Source organism: Phyllostomus discolor, chromosome 8 (genome assembly GCF_004126475.2).
Source record: "Phyllostomus discolor isolate MPI-MPIP mPhyDis1 chromosome 8, mPhyDis1.pri.v3, whole genome shotgun sequence".
In the NCBI taxonomy this organism is placed as follows: Eukaryota; Metazoa; Chordata; class Mammalia; order Chiroptera; family Phyllostomidae; genus Phyllostomus; species Phyllostomus discolor.
The window spans coordinates 103,354,110-103,372,622 of record NC_040910.2 but is presented as its reverse complement, the minus strand read 5'-3'; the positions used below and the strand labels follow the sequence as shown (position 1 = coordinate 103,372,622).

General features: G+C 57.8%; 3 protein-coding genes across 4 annotated transcripts; 1 reads left to right on the top strand and 2 right to left on the bottom strand.

Moving 5' to 3' along the window:
- Positions 1-1,369: 1,369 nt before the first annotated feature.
- On the bottom strand, positions 1,370-7,625 carry MRPL10 (mitochondrial ribosomal protein L10). The gene is made up of 5 exons (XM_028521153.2): positions 7,503-7,625; positions 5,536-5,705; positions 3,484-3,648; positions 3,076-3,220; positions 1,370-2,294 (listed from the first exon to the last, which is right to left on the bottom strand). Exons 1-5 carry the CDS (start codon positions 7,552-7,554, stop codon positions 2,038-2,040), a joined length of 789 nt encoding a protein of 262 aa, XP_028376954.1. The 5' UTR covers positions 7,555-7,625; the 3' UTR covers positions 1,370-2,037.
- A 43-nt stretch (positions 7,626-7,668) lies between these two features.
- Positions 7,669-12,360, top strand: LRRC46 (leucine rich repeat containing 46). The gene is made up of 8 exons (XM_036033830.1): positions 7,669-8,029; positions 8,114-8,219; positions 9,508-9,616; positions 10,395-10,441; positions 10,721-10,830; positions 11,015-11,084; positions 11,403-11,542; positions 11,873-12,360. The coding sequence occupies exons 1-8, from the start codon at positions 8,020-8,022 to the stop codon at positions 12,241-12,243; spliced, it is 963 nt and encodes a 320-aa protein (XP_035889723.1). The 5' UTR covers positions 7,669-8,019; the 3' UTR covers positions 12,244-12,360.
- A 55-nt stretch (positions 12,361-12,415) lies between these two features.
- Positions 12,416-16,570, bottom strand: SCRN2 (secernin 2). Of its 2 annotated transcripts, XM_028521151.2 has the most exons (8): positions 16,455-16,570; positions 15,942-16,115; positions 15,166-15,347; positions 14,169-14,368; positions 13,495-13,710; positions 13,228-13,393; positions 12,946-13,126; positions 12,416-12,708 (listed from the first exon to the last, which is right to left on the bottom strand). In XM_028521151.2, exons 2-8 carry the CDS (start codon positions 16,113-16,115, stop codon positions 12,550-12,552), a joined length of 1,278 nt encoding a protein of 425 aa, XP_028376952.1. In that variant the 5' UTR covers positions 16,455-16,570; the 3' UTR covers positions 12,416-12,549. The 2 variants fall into 2 exon arrangements, with proteins under 2 accessions (XP_028376952.1, XP_028376953.1); XM_028521152.2 differs by lacking the exon at positions 15,942-16,115 and having other exon boundaries at positions 16,455-16,569.
- Positions 16,571-18,513: the final 1,943 nt, after the last annotated feature.

Here is an 18,513-nt window from a genome sequence, read left to right as displayed (position 1 = left end):
AAAGGGTTTTACTTAGACTAGTGTGGCCTTGACCCTGGTTAGTACCCAAGTCCATTTCCTTATTAACTCCTGCCTCTCGTTTTACATCTGAAAATAGATTGCAAAATTTGGAGCCAGCAAAGGTATCGGGTTGATGGGAAGGGATGGATGCCCCTTTTTGGTGGTGCCAAGAGCACAGTCAGCAGGGCATTCAAGGCACAAAAGGGCCAGCAGGTGCCCCCCCCCCCGCCCCCAGCCTGTCCCGGTCCCATGGGGCGGGAGGGGGGACCGAAAGCGCCTATGTGATAAGGCACACCCCAGGCCTGCACCAGGAAGGGGTCTGGGGCAGGACCCAGCTGGCTGGGAGTTGGGGGAAGCCAGCCTGTGCACCCCCTTCCTGAGCACCCCTGCCCTTCTGCTGGAGCTGTGTTTGCTTGCTCCTTCTAGTTAAAAACCAGCTCTTGAGAGAGGTCTGAAATTTGTGGAAATGAACGGGAGGCAGGCTGACAGCTGTAAGCGCAGCGAAGCCTTTTTGGAAAGGAGGTTCATAATGGTGAGGCCTTAGGCCCGCACCAACAGGGAAAGGATGCAACGGGGGTCTCGTCTTTGACCCAGGAATGGTTTGAGGGCACCTCCCCCATCCCTGTCATGCCCACATGGCCTTGGCTGCCCCTTCAGGGTCTTCCTCGCCTCTGCTCTCCACCATCCGGACCCTCTGCACTGCTCCAGCCACCCCAGGAGGGCGCTGTTAGCACATGGCGGTCTGGGAACCAGGGACAGCACTGGGCAGCGCGGCCAGACCGGCTCTGGCATCCAGGAGCCTCCAGGGCCTTTTAATTCATTTCACATTGATGGACCATCCCTGGGTACCCGGCCCAGAGCTGGGCACTGTGGGCAGCTGGTGCAGGACCAGGCTGCCTATCGCCACTGCCAGGGTGCGCCTGTCCAGGACCGGGGAAGCCGGGGCACAGCTCCAAGGCCAGCCGGGGTGCCCCACAGCCCCTCTCCCCACATCACCCCCAGTGCATGCTCCAAGGATGAGGGTGGGCTTCTAGTTGAACATCCTCGCTCCTTCATTAGGAACTTTCGTTCCCCAAGACTTGGATGAGACCTTCTAGTGGAAAGCTCCCAAACACCCTTGTGTCTACAGAATTCTGGTTTTCCCCCAGCTCCTCTGCTCAGAACCACCTGGGACACGCTGGCTGCTGGGCAAAGCTGGGAGCTGTCTTCGAAATGACAGCAGGTAAGAGACCCTGTTTGCGGGAGTAGGGACGGGGGGTAAGACACTTGGACATGGGAAGGGGAAGAGTTTTCCAATTGGAACTCAGAGTCTGAGATGACCCTGAGGACAGGTCTACGGGGAGGCTAAGCTTGTGAACAACAAAACAGACCAAGCAAAATGCATTTTTTAATCACAAAGCAGCGTTCTCAACTTTTCCACATGGCACACCCAAAGGGTGGAGAATTAACATCCAAGCCCAACCGGGGGACTTTAATGAGGAAGATCTAGTGTCGAAATCCAGAGCACGGTCTTCAGAACAGAGAGAGCCTGGTTCAAGTCCCTGGTCTGCCACGTACCAACCGCATGACCTTGGGCAGGCTCTTTAACTTCTCTGCCCGGGAAACAAAAGAACTAACGCCTAGAACGTGGTCGGTACACACTCTGTCCGGCATGGCAGGCTCTCCGCAGAAGCCATTCCTAGCACAACTGCTCAGTGGAGCTACTCTGACAAGGAGGGGACAGGCTGGGAGACGTGTGCAAGAGACAGTGACCATGCGGCAGAGGGCACTGTCCCCATCTGTTCAGTTCTCTGCCTTGAACCTGGAGAGCTGAGACTCTGCTCTTATCGGGTCCCAAGTTGGAAAAACTAAGAACAAACACGGTGATTAAAAGTCTCCATTCTGAAATGAAATCCTTCTTCATCCGAGGAGGTCACTGGCAGCAGAAGTCAGGGGGGATGTGCCGCTCGCCACCCCAAGCTCTTCCACATCTCCGGGAGGACAGCGCAGCCCGCGGGGCAGGGTGCATTCACGGGCAGGCTGGGCACAACAGGCTGGCTACGGGTCCGGAACAGCGCTGGGAGGGCCGGGCGGCTCACCGGCTGGGGTGCCCGGGGCCCCCTCACGCTGCTGTCTGACATACTGATCCAACAGCGTGGTCAGCTGGAGGGGCTGGTGCTGCAGCAAGGAGTGGGTCTGGGCCACGAGCAGGGTGAGCCCTCCCACCAGCTCCCCCTGCACCAGCGCCAGGCTGGGGAGCTTGGAGTAGTTGATGAAGCCCTGCCTGCTGAGGATGGTGTCGTCCACGCAGCCACCTGGAAGGACACAGGGTCGGGTGGATGCCTCCAAAATACCTTTATTTTCCAAAAACAACATTCCGACCCTAGGAATCGCTCTCCATTACCTTTCTCCACCTCCCAGCCCTCCCCCATCGGGTTCCCACTTGTGCCCCACCCCACTCCTACTCTGTTTGGGACAGATCCCCGCCCCCTCCCTGACTCTTCTCTAGAAAATCCTTACACATATCATCCACCTGGCCCGGCCCCCACTAGGTCCCTGTTCCTGAAACTTTCTGGAAGAACTATGGCGTAGGTGTGTGTGTCTGTGTGTGATGGGTGTGTGTGTGTGTGTGTGATGGGTGGGGGGAGGGAGGGTTATGAACAGATGCCTGCCTCTTCCCACCGAGACCTGTTGATTCAGTATTCCACACAGACACGGCACCTCCAGGAATTCTTAGTATCAGGCGAGTCTGGGAACTGCTACTGCCCGTTCCCCAGTGCCCTTTACCTGGGCTACTGGTTTAAGTATCTTTGTCTAGGTGGGTTTCAGCACCCACCACCCCGCCGCTGGACTCGAGGTGTCTGAACTCCCTCCCGAGGGAGGGGCCTCTCTGCCTTCCCTAGCCTTGCCCGCTGCAGAAGCGATGCCGGCACAGTGCGAGAAGACAAGGGTGGCCCTCTATGAACTGTCTGTGAGGTGGTGTCCTCTCCAGGGATGCCCACGGTCTCCCCCGCTCACGCCCGGCAGATGGCATGGGGCTGCCGGGGCACCCGCTCCCCTCCTCCCCTCCCCCAGCAGGCGGGGGAGCCGGCTCACCCAGCAGCGGCAGGAAAGGCACACCCCTCAAGATCCGCACCATCTCCTTGACTTTGGGTTCCTCGCTGACCAGCAGCATGGTGTGCCCCACGAAGAGGGGCAGCAGGTTCTGGTACTTGGAAGCCTCCAGGAAGGGCTTCAGCACCTGGAAGAGCAGGAGAGAGGGCTGACTGCGGACGAGTGGCAGGAAGGGCTGCCCACTCGTCCTGGGCCGCCTCAGGCTGAGGGTGCAGCCAGAGGGTCGGCAGCCCCAAGCGGCAGCCAGAGGGCACCAGACTAGAGCGCTGAGGGTTGGGGGGGGGGGGGGGGGGGGCGGGTCAGAAGTGCCCTCTCCGAGGAGAGACGCTGGGGCCTGAGATGTGGGGACAGGGGATGTAGGCAGGGCCCATGCACAGGGTGGCTCCCCACCTGGTTAGGGAAGACCTTCATCAAAATGTTGTGTTTCCGCAGCCGGTGTCGCATGAGCAGCTTGTCCTCTGCACTCAGAGCCACGTTCTGACAGACGGCGATCATCCGGTTGTCTCGGAAAACCGCAGCTACCTCCCGGCGCAGGAGCCGCACGAGGCCTGTCTCCTGCGGTCGGGAAGGGGGGGCCCAGGGGACGTCAGCTGCCGCTTCTCCCTCGGGGACGCTTCTCCCTGGGCTCCCGGTGATGCCCAGATGTGGGGAAGGCCAGGGCACCGGCAGCAGACTTGGGCCCCCGACACTGAGAGACCTGTCCCTTCCCCCCTCCGTCCTGTCCTTCCCACCAGACGCTCTCAGCCACCAGAGCACCGCTCTGCAAACCCCAGGACACTGAGTCCCCCCGGCCCGGTGACCAGTCGGACCCAGTCACCATCATTTGACAGTAACGTTGTCAAAGTCACTTTGGTTACCCCTCTAATACGGTGCCCATGTTGAATTGCTTCACCAATTATAAACACAAGATAACTCTTTTGCAGCGTTAATTCAAAATAGAGGCGTTTTCACAGGACGAGACAGTGTTCGCCAAGTTGTGAACTTGTGAAGCTGAGAATATATGCAGACCCCATACACGCTCTGCGAGAGGCTTTTCTACCGCAGCAATAGTCCTGAAATTTATCCGAACAGTAGAATACCTACAGTGATGCCTTCTGCCGAATTCCACGAAAACATGAACACAAACAAGGTAAAATAAGGGGAGATACCCTACCGTGCTCAATCTGGAGTCTCGCTCTGCCCTGTGGGATGCAGTAGCCACTAGCCACATGTGGATTTATATTTAAGTTAATTAAAATTAAATTCAGCGAAGAACCTAGACCCTCAGGCACACCAGCCCCAGCCCCACTCCCAGCGCTCGGCAGGCACGCAGGTTAGGAGCTGCCACACAGGACGGGCGGACGGAGAATGGGGCCCCAGACCGTCGCGGCGCACGGGGCTGTTCCAGGCTCTTTCGAGGTTACGAGGCAGCAGGGGCCACTGGCCTGCAGGGAGCAACCTGAGCGGGAACACTCCATTCAACAGCCCCACCGTCGTCTGGACTGGGGTCCATCAATCAGCTCTCCTGCCAGTCAGTCCGGGCAGAAGCGGAAGCCCGCTGGAAGGGCTCCAGACCCCGGAAGGGGACTTGCCAAGGACTCCGCAGGCTCCTTTCAGAGAGCCCTTTGCGTCCGTGGGGAGGAAACCCGGGTGGACGGGTTCTGTCCGACCATTAGTGCCTGAGGAAGCGCTGCCAAATGGCTCTGACCGCCTCTTGCATTAGTGTCCGACGTCTGCCCTTAAACGGCACAAGCTTCAGTTGCTGCTCACCACCCTGCGCCCCAGCCTTGGGCAGGCGGGTCCGTGCGCGGCAGTGGCCAACTGGAAACCAGAAGTTATCAGATACCACAATTGCAGGAGCCAGCGCAGAGTCACGAACTCGGCCCTGGCCTTTCTGTTCTTTTTAGAACAGCACGTCTCTCACTGCTCCGGGAAAACATAGAAGCTTTGAGTCCTTCGAGGCGGGACAGAGATCCTCTCCCCAGCCCCCCGCCCCGCCCACTGAGGTAGCTTCCCCACACAGATTTTTGGAAACAAGCTAAGAATACAGAAAATTCTGGAGGCCCTTCCAATCCACAGAGCCCAAAAAGCCAACGCCACATCAAGTGCAGGTTTCATTTTAAAGTACCTGGACCAGCCCTGGCCGGGCAGCTCAGCCGGTGAGAGCGTCACCCCAGTGCACCAAGGCTGCAGGTGCCACCCCAGTCAGGGCACATATGAGAATCAGCCAGTGACTGCGTAAACATGCGCAACAACGAACTGACGTTTCTCTCTTTCTCCCTCTCCCTTCCTCTCTTAAAATCAATAGACAAAAATTATTCAAGTATCTGGGCCACGGGGTCAAAGTGAGGAACTAGGGGTGTGCATGACTGTGTTCTGGAATTTTACTTCACCATGGCCACAGATACAAGGCTGCCTCATCAGCACACCACCACCAAGTAACATGCTGAGCCGCCCTCTTACCTCCTGCAAAGGCTTTGGGGGAGGTGCCAGGCACTGGGGGTTGACAGCAGGTTTGGGGGGGATATACTCAGTCACAGCCATCAGTTTCTGCCGCTCAAAGTGCATCACACGACGATGGCGGGTAACAGCCTTGGAACCACAGCGGACGAACTGGAGGGTTGGCAGCCGGCCTGGGAGGGGACATGGCAATGCGGTGAGAGGCAGCCTCTTGGATGCCTTGGTCTGCCCCAGATGGAGAAAAAGCCCACCCCCTGGGCAGAGACAACCGCGGCTCACAGGGCTGGACTCACTGCAAGAGTGGGATGAAGAACTCCCTGCTGGAGACCCCGAGACCCCAAGCCTCCACTTCTAATGGCTGACCCTCTGAGGCCCCCATTTCTCCAGCGTTCCTTTAGTCGCAGAGATGGAGAAAGAGGATAAGAACCAAAGAGAAAATGTTTTGAACACACTAACAAAGGCAGGAGAGGGAGAATAAACTCTTAAATGGTCAAAGAATAAAGATGTTAAGAGCCAAACAGTCTGTCACTACTGCTCGAGTCTGCCATTGTATCATGAAAGCAATCACAAATCCTAAATGCAGCTGAGTCCCAATAAAGTTTTATTTATAAAACATGGTGACAAGTCCTGCCATAATTTCCCAACCCCTTGTCTGAACCAGCAGTGCTCAAAGTGAGCCCCCACCCCCAACTGTAAGCAGCACTAGGGAACTTCTTAGAAATGCCAGTTCTTAGGCGCTATCCTAGGCCTGCCGACTCAGAAGCTCTGGGGCGGAGCCCCGCACTGTTTGAATGAGCCCCCTCCCCAGCCCTCCGTGGTGCTGATGCGGAAGTTTGAAAACCGCTGCCCTAGGCGCTGCTGTGAAGCCTTCTCCCATGACCTGAAGGGGGCACCCTCAGAGCTCCCCCAAACCAGTCTCCGGTTCCTCGCTCATCTTGTTTGCAGCATCACCTGGGGGCACCCCTCAGAAGACAAGGGAACTGAGTGCTCAAAAGCACTGAGGCGAAGTGACCCCTTCATCTTCAACAAAAGAATGAAGACGACAGCTTCCCACTTCCGACCCTTCCCAAGACTGGGGTGGAATCGCAGGGAAAGGTTCAGCTAGAAGTTGGCTATCATGGTTAGAGAGCATGAAGAGTTTTGGGGGTGAGAGGTTTCATAGCCCAGGGGCCACAATTCCTAACTTAGGAACACAGGCTCTGGATCAGATGGAACCACATTTTAGTCTTTCTTGGCTTTGACCATGACCAGTTCCTTGACTGGTCTGAACTTGAGTGTCTTCATCTGTGAAGAGGAAATGAGAATGCTTTCTTCATAGGGGGCTTTAAGAGCTACTTGAGATAGTACATGTAAAGCATGTATCACTGTACCTGGCCTATACTGTGTGCTCAAAATCATTCATTACACAAATACCTACTACATGCCTAATAATGTTAGGCATTATCAACATGGTTCTGCCCTTACGGAGTTTAAAGTCTAATAGACACAAACAGATGGACCATTACAGACTGTGATGGGCTAATAAACAGGGCGCAAGTTACAAATTTAACAGGGGAAACCACCTTTGCAGAGGGTGGCAAGGGCAGGCCTAAGTAGGTGACATTTAGGCTGAGACCTTAAGGAGACACAGTGCCAAGGTGGGGGCGGGAGTGGTCTAAGCAAAGTAGACTGGAGGCGAGCAAAACCTTGGTGGTGGGTTACAGAAACCCAACGAAGGCAGGGGGACTGGGGCGTAGACAATAAACACTGTGGTTATGGTCGACGCTGCTGCTGTGCTGCGATTATTACTAGAGTGTGGAGTCTCAGGGAATTAGACTGGGGAAGGAGGCCAGCGATCTAGCTGGGGAGGCGGGTCACCGGGAGCTGCCTGGGGTCAGAGATTACGGGAGAGGACCAGCAGTAGAGAAGGGGAGACGAGGATCAGAGAGCACCGGTCGTAACGCGCCATGAGGACCTGGGCCGCCCCTTACCCGCCTGGGGCGGGAGACCGCCTCGCAGAACCCCAGCCACAGCCACAGCCATTGCCACCGGCAGGACGGACGGGAGCCGAGCGGAACGGAAAGAGCTAAGGATTGTGGGAGACCTGAGGCCGGAAGCAGCGGGCGGATCCCGCCCCGCCCCCCTCGACTGGAACGGTAATCCGCATGCGCCGTGAGCCCGCGCTCTTTTTCGCCGGGTCGGGCGTCGGTCACCTAGCAACGACGCTAAACCGCTGAACCGCTCTCGGCACCCGCAAGCACCGCCTTCCCCCAGTTTTCGGCCAGCAAAGTTTGTCTGCTACCCTCAAACTCCAGACTTTCCACTTCGATTTACTTTGGTCTTTTACCCCACTTCTATAATTTGCTCTGAATCAACTCCTTTCCCTTGTCCCCCAAGTTCCTGAGCTTCTCTCTTTTCATACCATTCTGGGTCCCGCCATCCCCAGGAGCTGTCCAAGCAGCTCTGCTCTTCGTTCCAATCCCGCCCCAGGCCAGCAGCCTTTACAGCATGCACGCAGGTGAGCCGGAAGATGGGATGGTAGGTGGAACAGTTGGATAACGGTAGGATCAGGCCTGTAATGATCGAGCCCATCTTTTCACAGCTAATCTTGCCCAGAGTCCAGAGGAAGGGGGTGTGTGCATTACTGAAGCCCTTATCACCAAGCGGAACTTGACCTTCCCTGAGGATGAGGATCTGTCGGAGAGGATGTGAGTGTGCGGCAGAGACGAGGGTGCTGGAAGATCGAAACACCTGGGATGACCAGTCCCCTGAGCTACACTGATTTGTCAACTGATCTTTGACCTTGTTACTCCACACATTCAATCAGTGCTAATGCCCAATTGATTTTCCGTCCTTAAAAATCATTCTATTTCTTTGCCACCATGCCCACTCAACTGCCCTAGACAAAGATGTCATCACCTCGCAACAAACTCGTAATTAGTCTCCCTGACCCCAGTCCAGGCCCCCCGCACTGTTTCCAAAGTGACCCCTTTAAATGACAGATCTGATTAGGCACTCCCAGACATAATGTTCCAAAATGACCTCTGCTGCCCATTCAGCCTTACTGCTTGCCCCTCTCCACAAGTGTGCAACTCCTCTTACGACCACATGCCCTCACACCTTAGTACTTACTTCACTAGAGTACTTAGTGCTGGTGGGGGCGGGGCAGCAGCAGCGGCATCCCCTGGGAGCTTGTTAGAAATGAAGAATCTCGGGCCCACCGAATCAGCATCTGTATTTTAACCAGACCTGCCGGGGATTTGTGGGCACATTAAAGTTTGAGGAAGGCTGGATAAGTACATACCATTCCTTCTGTTTCAGATACTTCCTCCTCATACCCCTCTCACATTCCTGGCTAACTCCTATTCAGATGCCACTTCCTCCAGGAAGCATTTCCTGATTTCCCTACTCTAGACTCAGTGCACAGTGCGTGTGATCTTAGTCCCTTGCACTTGGCTGTCATCCATTTGTCGTAGATGCTTGGCTTCCGTCCCTAATAGTGGTGGGCAAGGACTCTCTCGTACATCTCCAGTGGGCACTCAGTATATGCTGTGGAATTAATAAATGGGTGGATGGAACAAGTGATTTTCCCTCCATGGACCACTCAAAAGGGTGGTGAGGGAGGATCGTTTTGCAGAGTTTGCCTCATCGCTGTCCCAGCTCCTGCCTCCACCATCCAAGCTGACTCAAAGAAGGCTTCCTTTGCCTCTGAGTCTCCGGGAACTATATACGCTGCTGCCGCAGTTCAAGGGCCCTGACTCCTCTCTCCCTCTGATCCCTCCCAGTGCTGCCGACGGAGATCCAGGTCTCCAAGTCAGCCCGGTTTCAGGACCTGGACACCACCTCATAAGTCAAGAAGGTGTTCCTGATACCTGATCAAAGTCAATTGGCCGTCCACTCCCTCCTGAAGCCCTCTCCTCCCTCCTTCCCGCCATCCCTGCTGAGAGAGCACGGAAGAGGCGCTCTGTGACACCACCCTCCTGACCATTCTCCCAGGTTTCACACTATTGCTGAACTACAGACTGTCCGCCTGGACCGGGAGGGGATCACCACTATCTCGAATCTAGAGGGCCTCCGGAATCTTCACAGCCTCTATCTACAAGCGGTAACTTCTTGTCCACTCCCGTCCCCCCCCATTTGCTCCCTGTGGCCAAGTCTGTGCAATCGGAGGGGAGCCGACCAGATCATCTGGCCCGTGGCCTGCGTCGAAGCCGTTCCCAGGTGAACTGGGAATTCTCCTGAATTGGAAGGCCGATCCTCCGAAACGGACCCTCAGCATGTTCTTGAATCACTGTTTTGTTTCTTTGTTTGTCAGACGCTTCTCTTTGTCTAGTTCTTCTTGGTGTCTCCCTGAAATCTCTCATGTTATATAGCTCAAGCTCTTTTCCTGTTTTCAAAAAAAGAGGAAGAGGGAACCGGCAGATCCCTGTGTCCTTCAGGAACCTGAAGGCTGTCAGTGGTGGTGGGTGGGTGGTCAACCTTCAGCCTCCCCCAGATTGAATATGCCGGCTCCTTGAGCCCTGCCCCACTGAAACTTGACAAATCAAAGTAAGATGTGTTCATTGTTTCCTCCATGTATGCAGGCCCCCCCCAAGGCCTTTCCCATTTTCCTGCAGTACCTTGGTTTGCTTCACTGATTCCAGGTCACTCTTAGGTTGTAGGGTGAGCAGTTTAGCCAGCCCCAGGTTTAAACCCTTAACCATCCATCTGCAGAAAGCAGATCACCCCAAGGTTGTGAAAACAGGTCAGTGACTGGGGTCATCATTCCCAAGTGCCAGACCTCCAGCTGCAAGAGTAGACACGGTCTTGGGACTTTGTCCCTTTAAAGGGCCCCCCACCCAGCTGCCCTCAGCTTGGTTTGCCACCTTGGTTTCTTCCTGCAGAATAAGATCCAGCGAATTGAGAACCTGGCCTGTGTCCCCTCCTTGCGGTATGTGGTGCCCGGGCTCAGGCAGGGGTGGGGAGGGGAGAAAAGGGGGTAGCACCCCAAAGAACCAGTTGAAACCTCTCCAAGCCCGCCTTCTTGTCAGCTGGGGATCCAGCAAGCCTCATGCTGCTTCCTTCACCCCAGAAGGCTACGTGTCCCCATGTGTCCCCACGTGTCCCCACTTCCACCTGCTTAGCCAGGGCCCTGAGTGCCTGATGCCCTCTTGCTTTCCTGCAGGTGTTCTGATTCAGCTCTTTCTCTGTACCCTCCCTTCCCCTACAGCTTCCTGTCTCTGGCAGGAAACCAGATCAGGCAGGTGGAAAACCTCCGTGACCTCCCACACCTGCAGTTTCTGGACCTTTCCGAGAATCTGATAGAAAAACTGAAGCTGGGTAGGAATGCTCTCACCCTGGCTCATAGAACAAGTCCCAGGCGGGCCCTCCCTCCTCCCTGCCCCACCTCCCTGTGCCCCCACTGACAGCACACCCTCCAGGGGGGCCAGGGGTGCAGAGAGGCAGCGGCTTTGGGCTGGGAGGTGGGTGTGAGAAGCTCATTCCCCTACTTTGGTACGAGCAGATGAATTCCCCCAGAGCCTTCTCATCCTTAACCTGACTGGAAACAGCTGCACCAAACAGGAAGGCTATAGGTGAGGATGAAACAAAGGTGGGAAGAAAGAGGTGATGTTTGAGCCCCTCCTCCTAACTCCACGTGGGTGCCCTCTCAGCCTGCAAACCCAGAGTCCCGGCCCATGGTACCTCCCCTGACCCCCAGCTCAGGTCGGCCCCCTCTTCCCTTTTACTTCCCATAACTCCACCCCTGGAGCCAGCCCTTAGCCCTGCAGGGTCTCCCGCTCATGAGCCGCCATTCCATGGGGCGGCGTGGGTGCTGTTGCTTGTGTGTGCGACCTCCTAGGCTCCGCACCCAGGGGCGCCCTCCAGTGCAGCCTCTGCTTCTTGCCCTGCAGGGGGCGGGTGACAGGGGCCCTGCCACTGCTCCTGGACCTGGACAGGCAGCCGGTGCTGGAGCGCTGGGACTCGGGTGAGGAGGACGGAGCCGAGGAGGAGGAGTTCCCGGAACTGTACGGCCCGTTCCGCTCAGAGAAAGGTGAGCCTGCGCCGCGAGGCTTGCAGCCTCCCCGGAGCTCGCCCCCTGCCCTGTGGGATCCCAGGGGAAGTTGAGGCGGCAGTGATGTCTGGGAAGTGGCCCCAAGCCCAGGTCAGCATCTGGGCCAGAGGACAGTAATACAGCCAGGGCCAGTTGTCAGCCTAGGCACACAGGTGACCCGCTCTCCCCACCCAGCCTCAGGCTCCTCCCTGTTATGGGCGGCAGTCTGCTCAGGTCAGCCAGAGACCTTCACCCTCAGCCCCCTGGCCGCCCCCCCCGCCCCCTGCTGAGCCCAGGCTCCACCCAGCACCCGCTGACCCGGCCCCACAGGCTTCCTCGAGGAGCTGGAGCAGGATCTGAGCAGGCACAAGGAGCGCAGACAGCAGGAGGCCCTGGCAGAGCACCGTCTGAGGATGGAGACACAGCCCGTCCTCACCGAGCTCCCCGCCCTGCCCGGGAGGTCCATGGCTGGGGACAGCAGCCCTTCTGCCACTCCCAGGCAGGGCGAGGAGACACCCCGTGAGTCCACTTCCTTGCCACAAGCTTCCTCTGCCACCAAGAAACCATGCCCTCTGGTTTCCAGGGGCCGCCAAAGCACCGTCCAGGCAAGGAGGGGGGTCAGGGAGGCTGCAGCTCCCAAGGCCGCAGTGGCTGCGGCCCCCAGCACCACGAAAACTACGGCCAGAGCGATCAAGAAGTGAAGTGCAGGCCGCCCCTGTCAGGGAAGCCGCAGGAACGAGGGCAGGGCAAGAATAAGAGCGGACGGGGCCTCCCCCCTCCTCAGAGCCCTCCCAATAAAGTGTCTTCAGGCCCTGAAAGTGTCTTTCTTGTCACTGGGGGCACCTCAAGGGAAGCAATGAGAAAAACACATAGGAAACAAGACGCATTTATTAAACCGAGGCCAACCCGGCCACTCGGAACAAGGGGTGTAAAGGGATCTGATCCATTATCCCAGGGGTCCGGTGCCCAGCCCGGCCCCTGAACCTCATGCTGGGCTCTCCCCAGCCTCAGGCGTACGCCTGGCTCTCCCTCTCCACGAACGCCTGGAAGAGGCCACCCAGCTCCTGGGAGGGCGGGGCCCCCTCCCCCGCCAGCAGCCGGCTGGCAGCCTCCAGGCCTTCCCGCTCCAGATCCCGCTGCTTCTGCCGCAGCTGCTGGCCCTGATCCTGCCAGGAAAAGGCGGAGATGAGTCCCCAGGGCAGGCTTCCCTCCCGACGAGTAAGGGGAACATGTCTGCACAGCGGGAGAAGGGACAGGCCTTCTCCTGGGCAGCTGGTTCTGAGACCCCGCTCCCCAGCCCCGGACTCTCTCCGCTTGCAGGGTCCCTCAGGTTCCCGAAGCCCAGGTGAGTGTGGGTGAGACGAGGCATTCCCCGGGGGTAGCTCCTGTGGCCCCAGGGCTACCTGCTCCCTCTCCATCAGCCCCAGGGCCTTCTGGTGTCCATGGTAGAGAGTGTGCCGGCGATCCACCTGAGTCTGGAATCGGGGCACGGTCCGAACGGGGTCCTGTGCTCCGAAAGTGGGGGACAACACCTGGGGGGCCTGGGCCGCCCCTGCCCCGAAGATGAAAGGCTTGAACACGGACCTAAGAGGACACAGATGGAAGGGTGGAGGGCCATCGCATCTCTCACCTCGCCCTCCCCGCTGGCCGGCACACTCTGCCCCTCCCCCAGCCTCTCCTCGCACCTGGACGGGTCTGGGGTGGCAGTGAGGAAGTGGACACAGGGCTGAGTGGGGTCCCGCGGCAGGATGGACACCATGCTGGCCGTGGTGCGGAAGCCTCCAGAGTCCATACAGATGCCACTCTCCTTGTTCCTGAGAATGTCCATCATCCCCTCTGCTGTGATGCCCCCTGCTGAGCAGAACAGGGTGAGGGCCCCCCAGGTCAGAAAGGCTGGCGGCCCTGTGGCCCTGCTGGCCCCCACTGCCACCCGCCCCCGCTCGCGCTCTGACCTTGCTGTTGCTGCAGCAGCTCCCGCCCGGCCCGGAAGCGAGCCTTGGCGGCTTCCATGCGCACCGGCTGCTGGGTCAGGGAGAAGACCTGGGCGAAGTCGAAGGTGCCCTGGCCACCCCACCAGCCCTGGGCCCGGGCGTGGGCCCGGAGCTCTGGGTGTTCGGCTGAGATGTCTGTGCCAATGCTCAGCTGGTTGGAGATGTTGCGGGCCCCCTCTGTGGAGGACAGGGGGGCTGCTCATCCGCCATTAAGCACCTGTTGCGTGCCAGGTGCTTGGCTAGGTGCTGAGAGCACAATGGCGAAGAGGAGAGACCTACCCTTGTGGAGGGGAAGACAGACAGAACTATCACAGAAGTAAGTGTGAGCTTGCCATCTGTGGTGAGTGTGATGAAGGGGCGCCTGCTGGCAAATAAGGGGGACACCTGACCATCAGGGAGTCCAGGAAGACTCCTCGGAGGAAGCAGCAGGCTGAAGCACAAGAGGACTTAACCAAGTGAAGCAGGAGGATAAGTTCCCCAGTGGGTTCATTTGCCATTTCTCTGGAGGGCCTCACCAACCGAGAGGTGTGTGCCTGGACTGGCCCTCCCCTGCCACCACCACGTTCCCCATCCCCCTCCACGGCTGGCAAAAGCGGACACATCCGGGAGGCAGGCCCCAGCACTGGGCGCCTCACCCTGGATCCTCTGCGCAGCCCACAGCCTCCCCGCTGTCTCCAGCACCCACGCCTCGGTCCGGTCAGCCAGCAGGAAGGTGTTGTGGTAGCAGAACGGCGTGGGGTCCTCCCGGCAGCTGCCGCCCTGCCCGTGGCGCTCCAACAAGCCTGTGATCACACGCAAGGCCTCCTGGGCTGAGCGGCTCCGTTCTAAAGCCAGCCTGGCACAAAAAGAGGCCCGGGGGGTAGAAGGGCGGTGGGGTGTCAGTGGCTGGTGGCAGAAGCTCCAGGGGACAGCGGAGACCCAGGGAGGTTGGGTGTCAGGCCCGAGTCCCATAGAAAAATCTGGCAACACTGCACAAGCACGCCCATGGTTTTTGAGCTGCCCCTGAGGGTCCCCTGGAAAGGCCTGAAACAGTCTCAGAGGGAGAGGTACCCTGCGCCCACAGCCTCTCCTCGGGCAGAGCTGCTCCCCTCTTACTGGTTTTGTGAACTGGGACTCCACATGAGATTCCATTTGAAAAATATTGTACCTCTATTGAAAAGAAATGTAAGCCCTAGCTGGTGTGGCTCAGTGGATTGAACACCGGCCTGCAAACTGAAAGGTCATCAGTTTGATTCCCAGTCAGGGCACGTGCCTGGGTTGCAGGCCAGGGCCCCGGGGGCGGGTGTGCAAGAGGCAACCAATTGATGTTTCTCTCCCTCTTTGTCTCTCCCTTCCCCTCTCTTTGAAAATAAAATCTTTTTTTAAAAAAAAGAAAAGAAATTTAAAACCACTGCCCTATTTCTGGGCCGGGGCAGCCCAGAGGTGGCCATATTTGAGAACTTCTCACCAGACTGCAGAGATGAGGTCAGGAGAGAGGAGGGTCAGAGGCAGCCTCCTGGTGACGACCGCAAGGTGAGGGGGGCGCCCAGGCGGACCCAGCGTGGGGCGGGGAGTGCAGGCTTGGGCCAGTGTTCAGTCCCCAGACTTCTAGTGTGTTGAGGGGAGGGGAGGGGGTGGGGGCTGGGGCCGCACCTGAGTAGATCCATGCCCAGCAGGGCTTCCCCCTGGCCGACTGGCTCCTTGGTCCAGACAGCCTCGTTGCCGATACAGACACCATGCTCGTTGGCACCCATCTCAGCCCCCCACAGCCAGGAAGGGCGGCTTAGGATCACAGCATGGGTCTCCGACACCTGCTCCACCTCAATGTAGGTGCACTACAGGTAGAGGAGGAGAAAGGGAGAGTCGGCTCAGAAAGGGGGAGGTACCTGCAAGGGGCTGGGACTGAGCCAGTCGTCCACGCAGCCCTTGGAGGAAGGTCTTATCGTTCCCATTTCACAGATGAGGAGACTGAGGACGGCAGAGGTTTAAGTGATAGGCTGAGTCCAGGTGGTAGACTTGAAGCTCACGCTCTTTCCAAACCCGGAGGTTTCCCAGGTGTGGGGAGCAGAGAGGAGAAAGGTCTTAGACCCCTGATTTTCAACATTTTCATCTCATGGCACACACATAAACTAATTACTAAAATTCCGTGGTACACCAAAAATAATATGTTTTGCCAATCAGACAAAAAAAAAGGTATACTTTTGATTCATTCACACTAGATGACTAGTGTTGTGTTGGCTGTTGCCTTTTTTTTTTATTTGAAATCTAAGGGAAGAGGTCAGTGCCCCTCACTAAATAGTCAGGCACTGCCTGTTTTAAAGATTCTTGCGGCACGCCAGGGTGCCACGCGCACCTGTTGAAAATCGCTGTCTTAGAAGAATGCCTACATCTGCCACCTCCCAGCGTCCGACCCCTAAAGCCTAACCCACCTGCAGCCGGCTGCCCGGGGCATGAGTGCCTGCTGGTACAAACACCACCTCCTGCACCTCGTCCCGGGGTCGGTCTGAATTCTTGGCAAAGATCACAGCGGGCATGGCCGAGGCCGGGGGCACGGACACAAAGCAGTCACAGGAACATGGGGTGTCAGGGCTCTGCGTTGTCATCTGGGGGAGGGGCGGGGGGGACTGGGTTCCTCATGCGCCCTCTCCACCATCCTGACCAGGAAACAGCCCTGGGGAGGCCCCCTCCCAGCACGTGAAAACAGACACTCAGGGAAGGCGCTGCAGTCGAGCTCTGGACGCTCAGCGCCCCACGCACACAGGATACGTGAAGTGACGACGGAGAGTGCACTCGCTCTGCAAACTCCGGGCTCAGGCTTCAGCAGGCCCTCGCAGACCTTGCTCCAAGGCCCTGCCCCACTAGGAGTCGTGGCCCAACGGTCCTTTTACCTCGCCCCTCTTCTGTCCACCCCTCCAGGCTTCCCAATAATGTATGCTTCTCACCCCGTCTTCCAGCAAGATCCCCAGCTTAGTTCCGGACGCTAGTTCCTCCCTTTAGGGTCAGGTCTGTCCTGTTGGACGAAGGTTCCCAGGTGACCTGGAAGGTCTAGTCCCCTGGGCGGAGCTAGAACTGAACACCTGCAGTTCCAGTCTCTTCCACCAGAGTGCGCGCCAGCACCACTTCTTGGAGGGGAGAGACCGTCCTAGCCGCGCACGGCTGCCTTCCCTTACCCCGCCGGGCCTTTCAGGGTCACTGTGGGGCGCAGGAGCTAGGGGTGCAAAGGATCCATGTGAAAAGGGAAGAAAGAAAATGGGGCTGATTTACTAGAGAGCTCGGATTGCTGGGGCACCTGGGGACTAGGAAAACTACTTGTGCCCTGGTTTGGATCCCAAAGGCACAATCCCACGCTGGTGCCCCACGGACCTCCCCAATAAGATCTGTGAGAGGGTTAGCGGTCAGGCCAAGGGGTGTAGGGGACACTTAAATTAATACTTTTTAAGAAGGGAACATTTACATAAAACCCATCTGACCCGGAAAAGGCCGATTCTGCCCCACAGAGCACAAACTCCCAGGAAGCTAGCTTTGAAAGAAAACTTGGGAATTTCTACTCCAAAGACATGGTGCCCTCAACACACAGTGAAGCTGGAACAGTTCGGGAGAAGTCTTGGCCAAACGGGGGCACACACTGGGGCAGAGGTGGACTCTGGTCTCAAATATTCTCCTTGCCGGGTCCTCTTCCTCTGAAACCATCTCCGTAGCTAATGTGTAAGCCAGGGCACCTCGCACCACGGGGCTCTGTGCAGCCCTCCGGGAACTGAGAGTACACTGCAGGTCATCTATTTCTCCCACACCCTCCAGCCAGCCAATCAGGGCTGCTGCTCAGAGCCCTGGCCACAGCACCCGCGCTTGTGGCCACTCCTGGGATGGGAATTCAGGCGGCGGCTGAGGCTTTCCCAGGAGGCAGGCTGGAGGGAGGGAGATGTGCTGGGTGATGGCTGGAGGAAACCCGCCCGACGGGGCTGCTGGGGGTCTGAAATCTGTGATATTTCCCAAAAGCCTCCAGGTGGACAAGGCTGAGGTCCAAGAGGGTGCTGTCTCCAGGGAGATGGGCTTTACTTTCAGAAAGGGGGGCTGCCCCTGGAAGAGAAGAATGGCCTAGAAGCTGGGCTGGAGGTTGGGAGGAGTGGTGCCTGGAACTCTACAGACGGGCATTGGGATCTGCTGCCGTGGGGTGTCTTCAGGCGGGCCACTTCCCCTGCCAAGGCCTCAGTTTCCCAGGTGGCACAAGAAAGGCACTGCACTAGATTTGTGGTTCCCATCCACGGGTGGGGCGAGGAAAGGTTACTTTTCAACCACACAGCGCCCACTGCACGGCTAGATGCATGAAGACGCTGCTATCAGGGAGGTGGCGGGCTGCCAGCATCGGCCTCATCTGCGAGCTGGTGAAAATCCTAGACTCTCGGGCCCCACCTCAGGCCTCCCGAATCAGAAGCTGAGTTAACGAGACCTCAGGTGTGAGGTTTGAGAAGTGCTGCTCTCATATAGCCCCAAGGGGCATAACTGGGTGGGGTGCTGGGGAGGGAATCGATCCAGGTACCTTGAAAATTCCATGGGTGATTCCAATATCCCATCCACCTGGTGGGAAAACAGGACTGTTTGGTTCCCAAGATTCTTTTCGAACCTATGCTGCTAGGATGCTGGGCAGTCGGGCTCCCTGGGACTAATGTGGAGGTGAGGGCTGCTTCGCGTGCGATGTGGGCGGGGTGGGGTGGGGGCGGGGGCGGGTATTGCGAGGTTGCCATGGCATGGCATTCCAGGAGCAAACTTCAAGGCTGTGCGCGAACAGGAGCACCGAAGGGGCCAGGAAGAGTCGGTTCACCTCCTGCACTTCCCCAGCCTCCCGCTGGGGGGCAGGCACAGGCTGGAAGACGGGCGTGAGTCGCCTGCCGCAAAGCCGCGGGCTGCCTGCTCCTCTGCCACTTTCCCATTCCTGATTTCACTCACCCACCTTAGAGTGCTACTCCCACTTCCCAGGCGAGGAGATGGCGGCTCAGAGGGGTC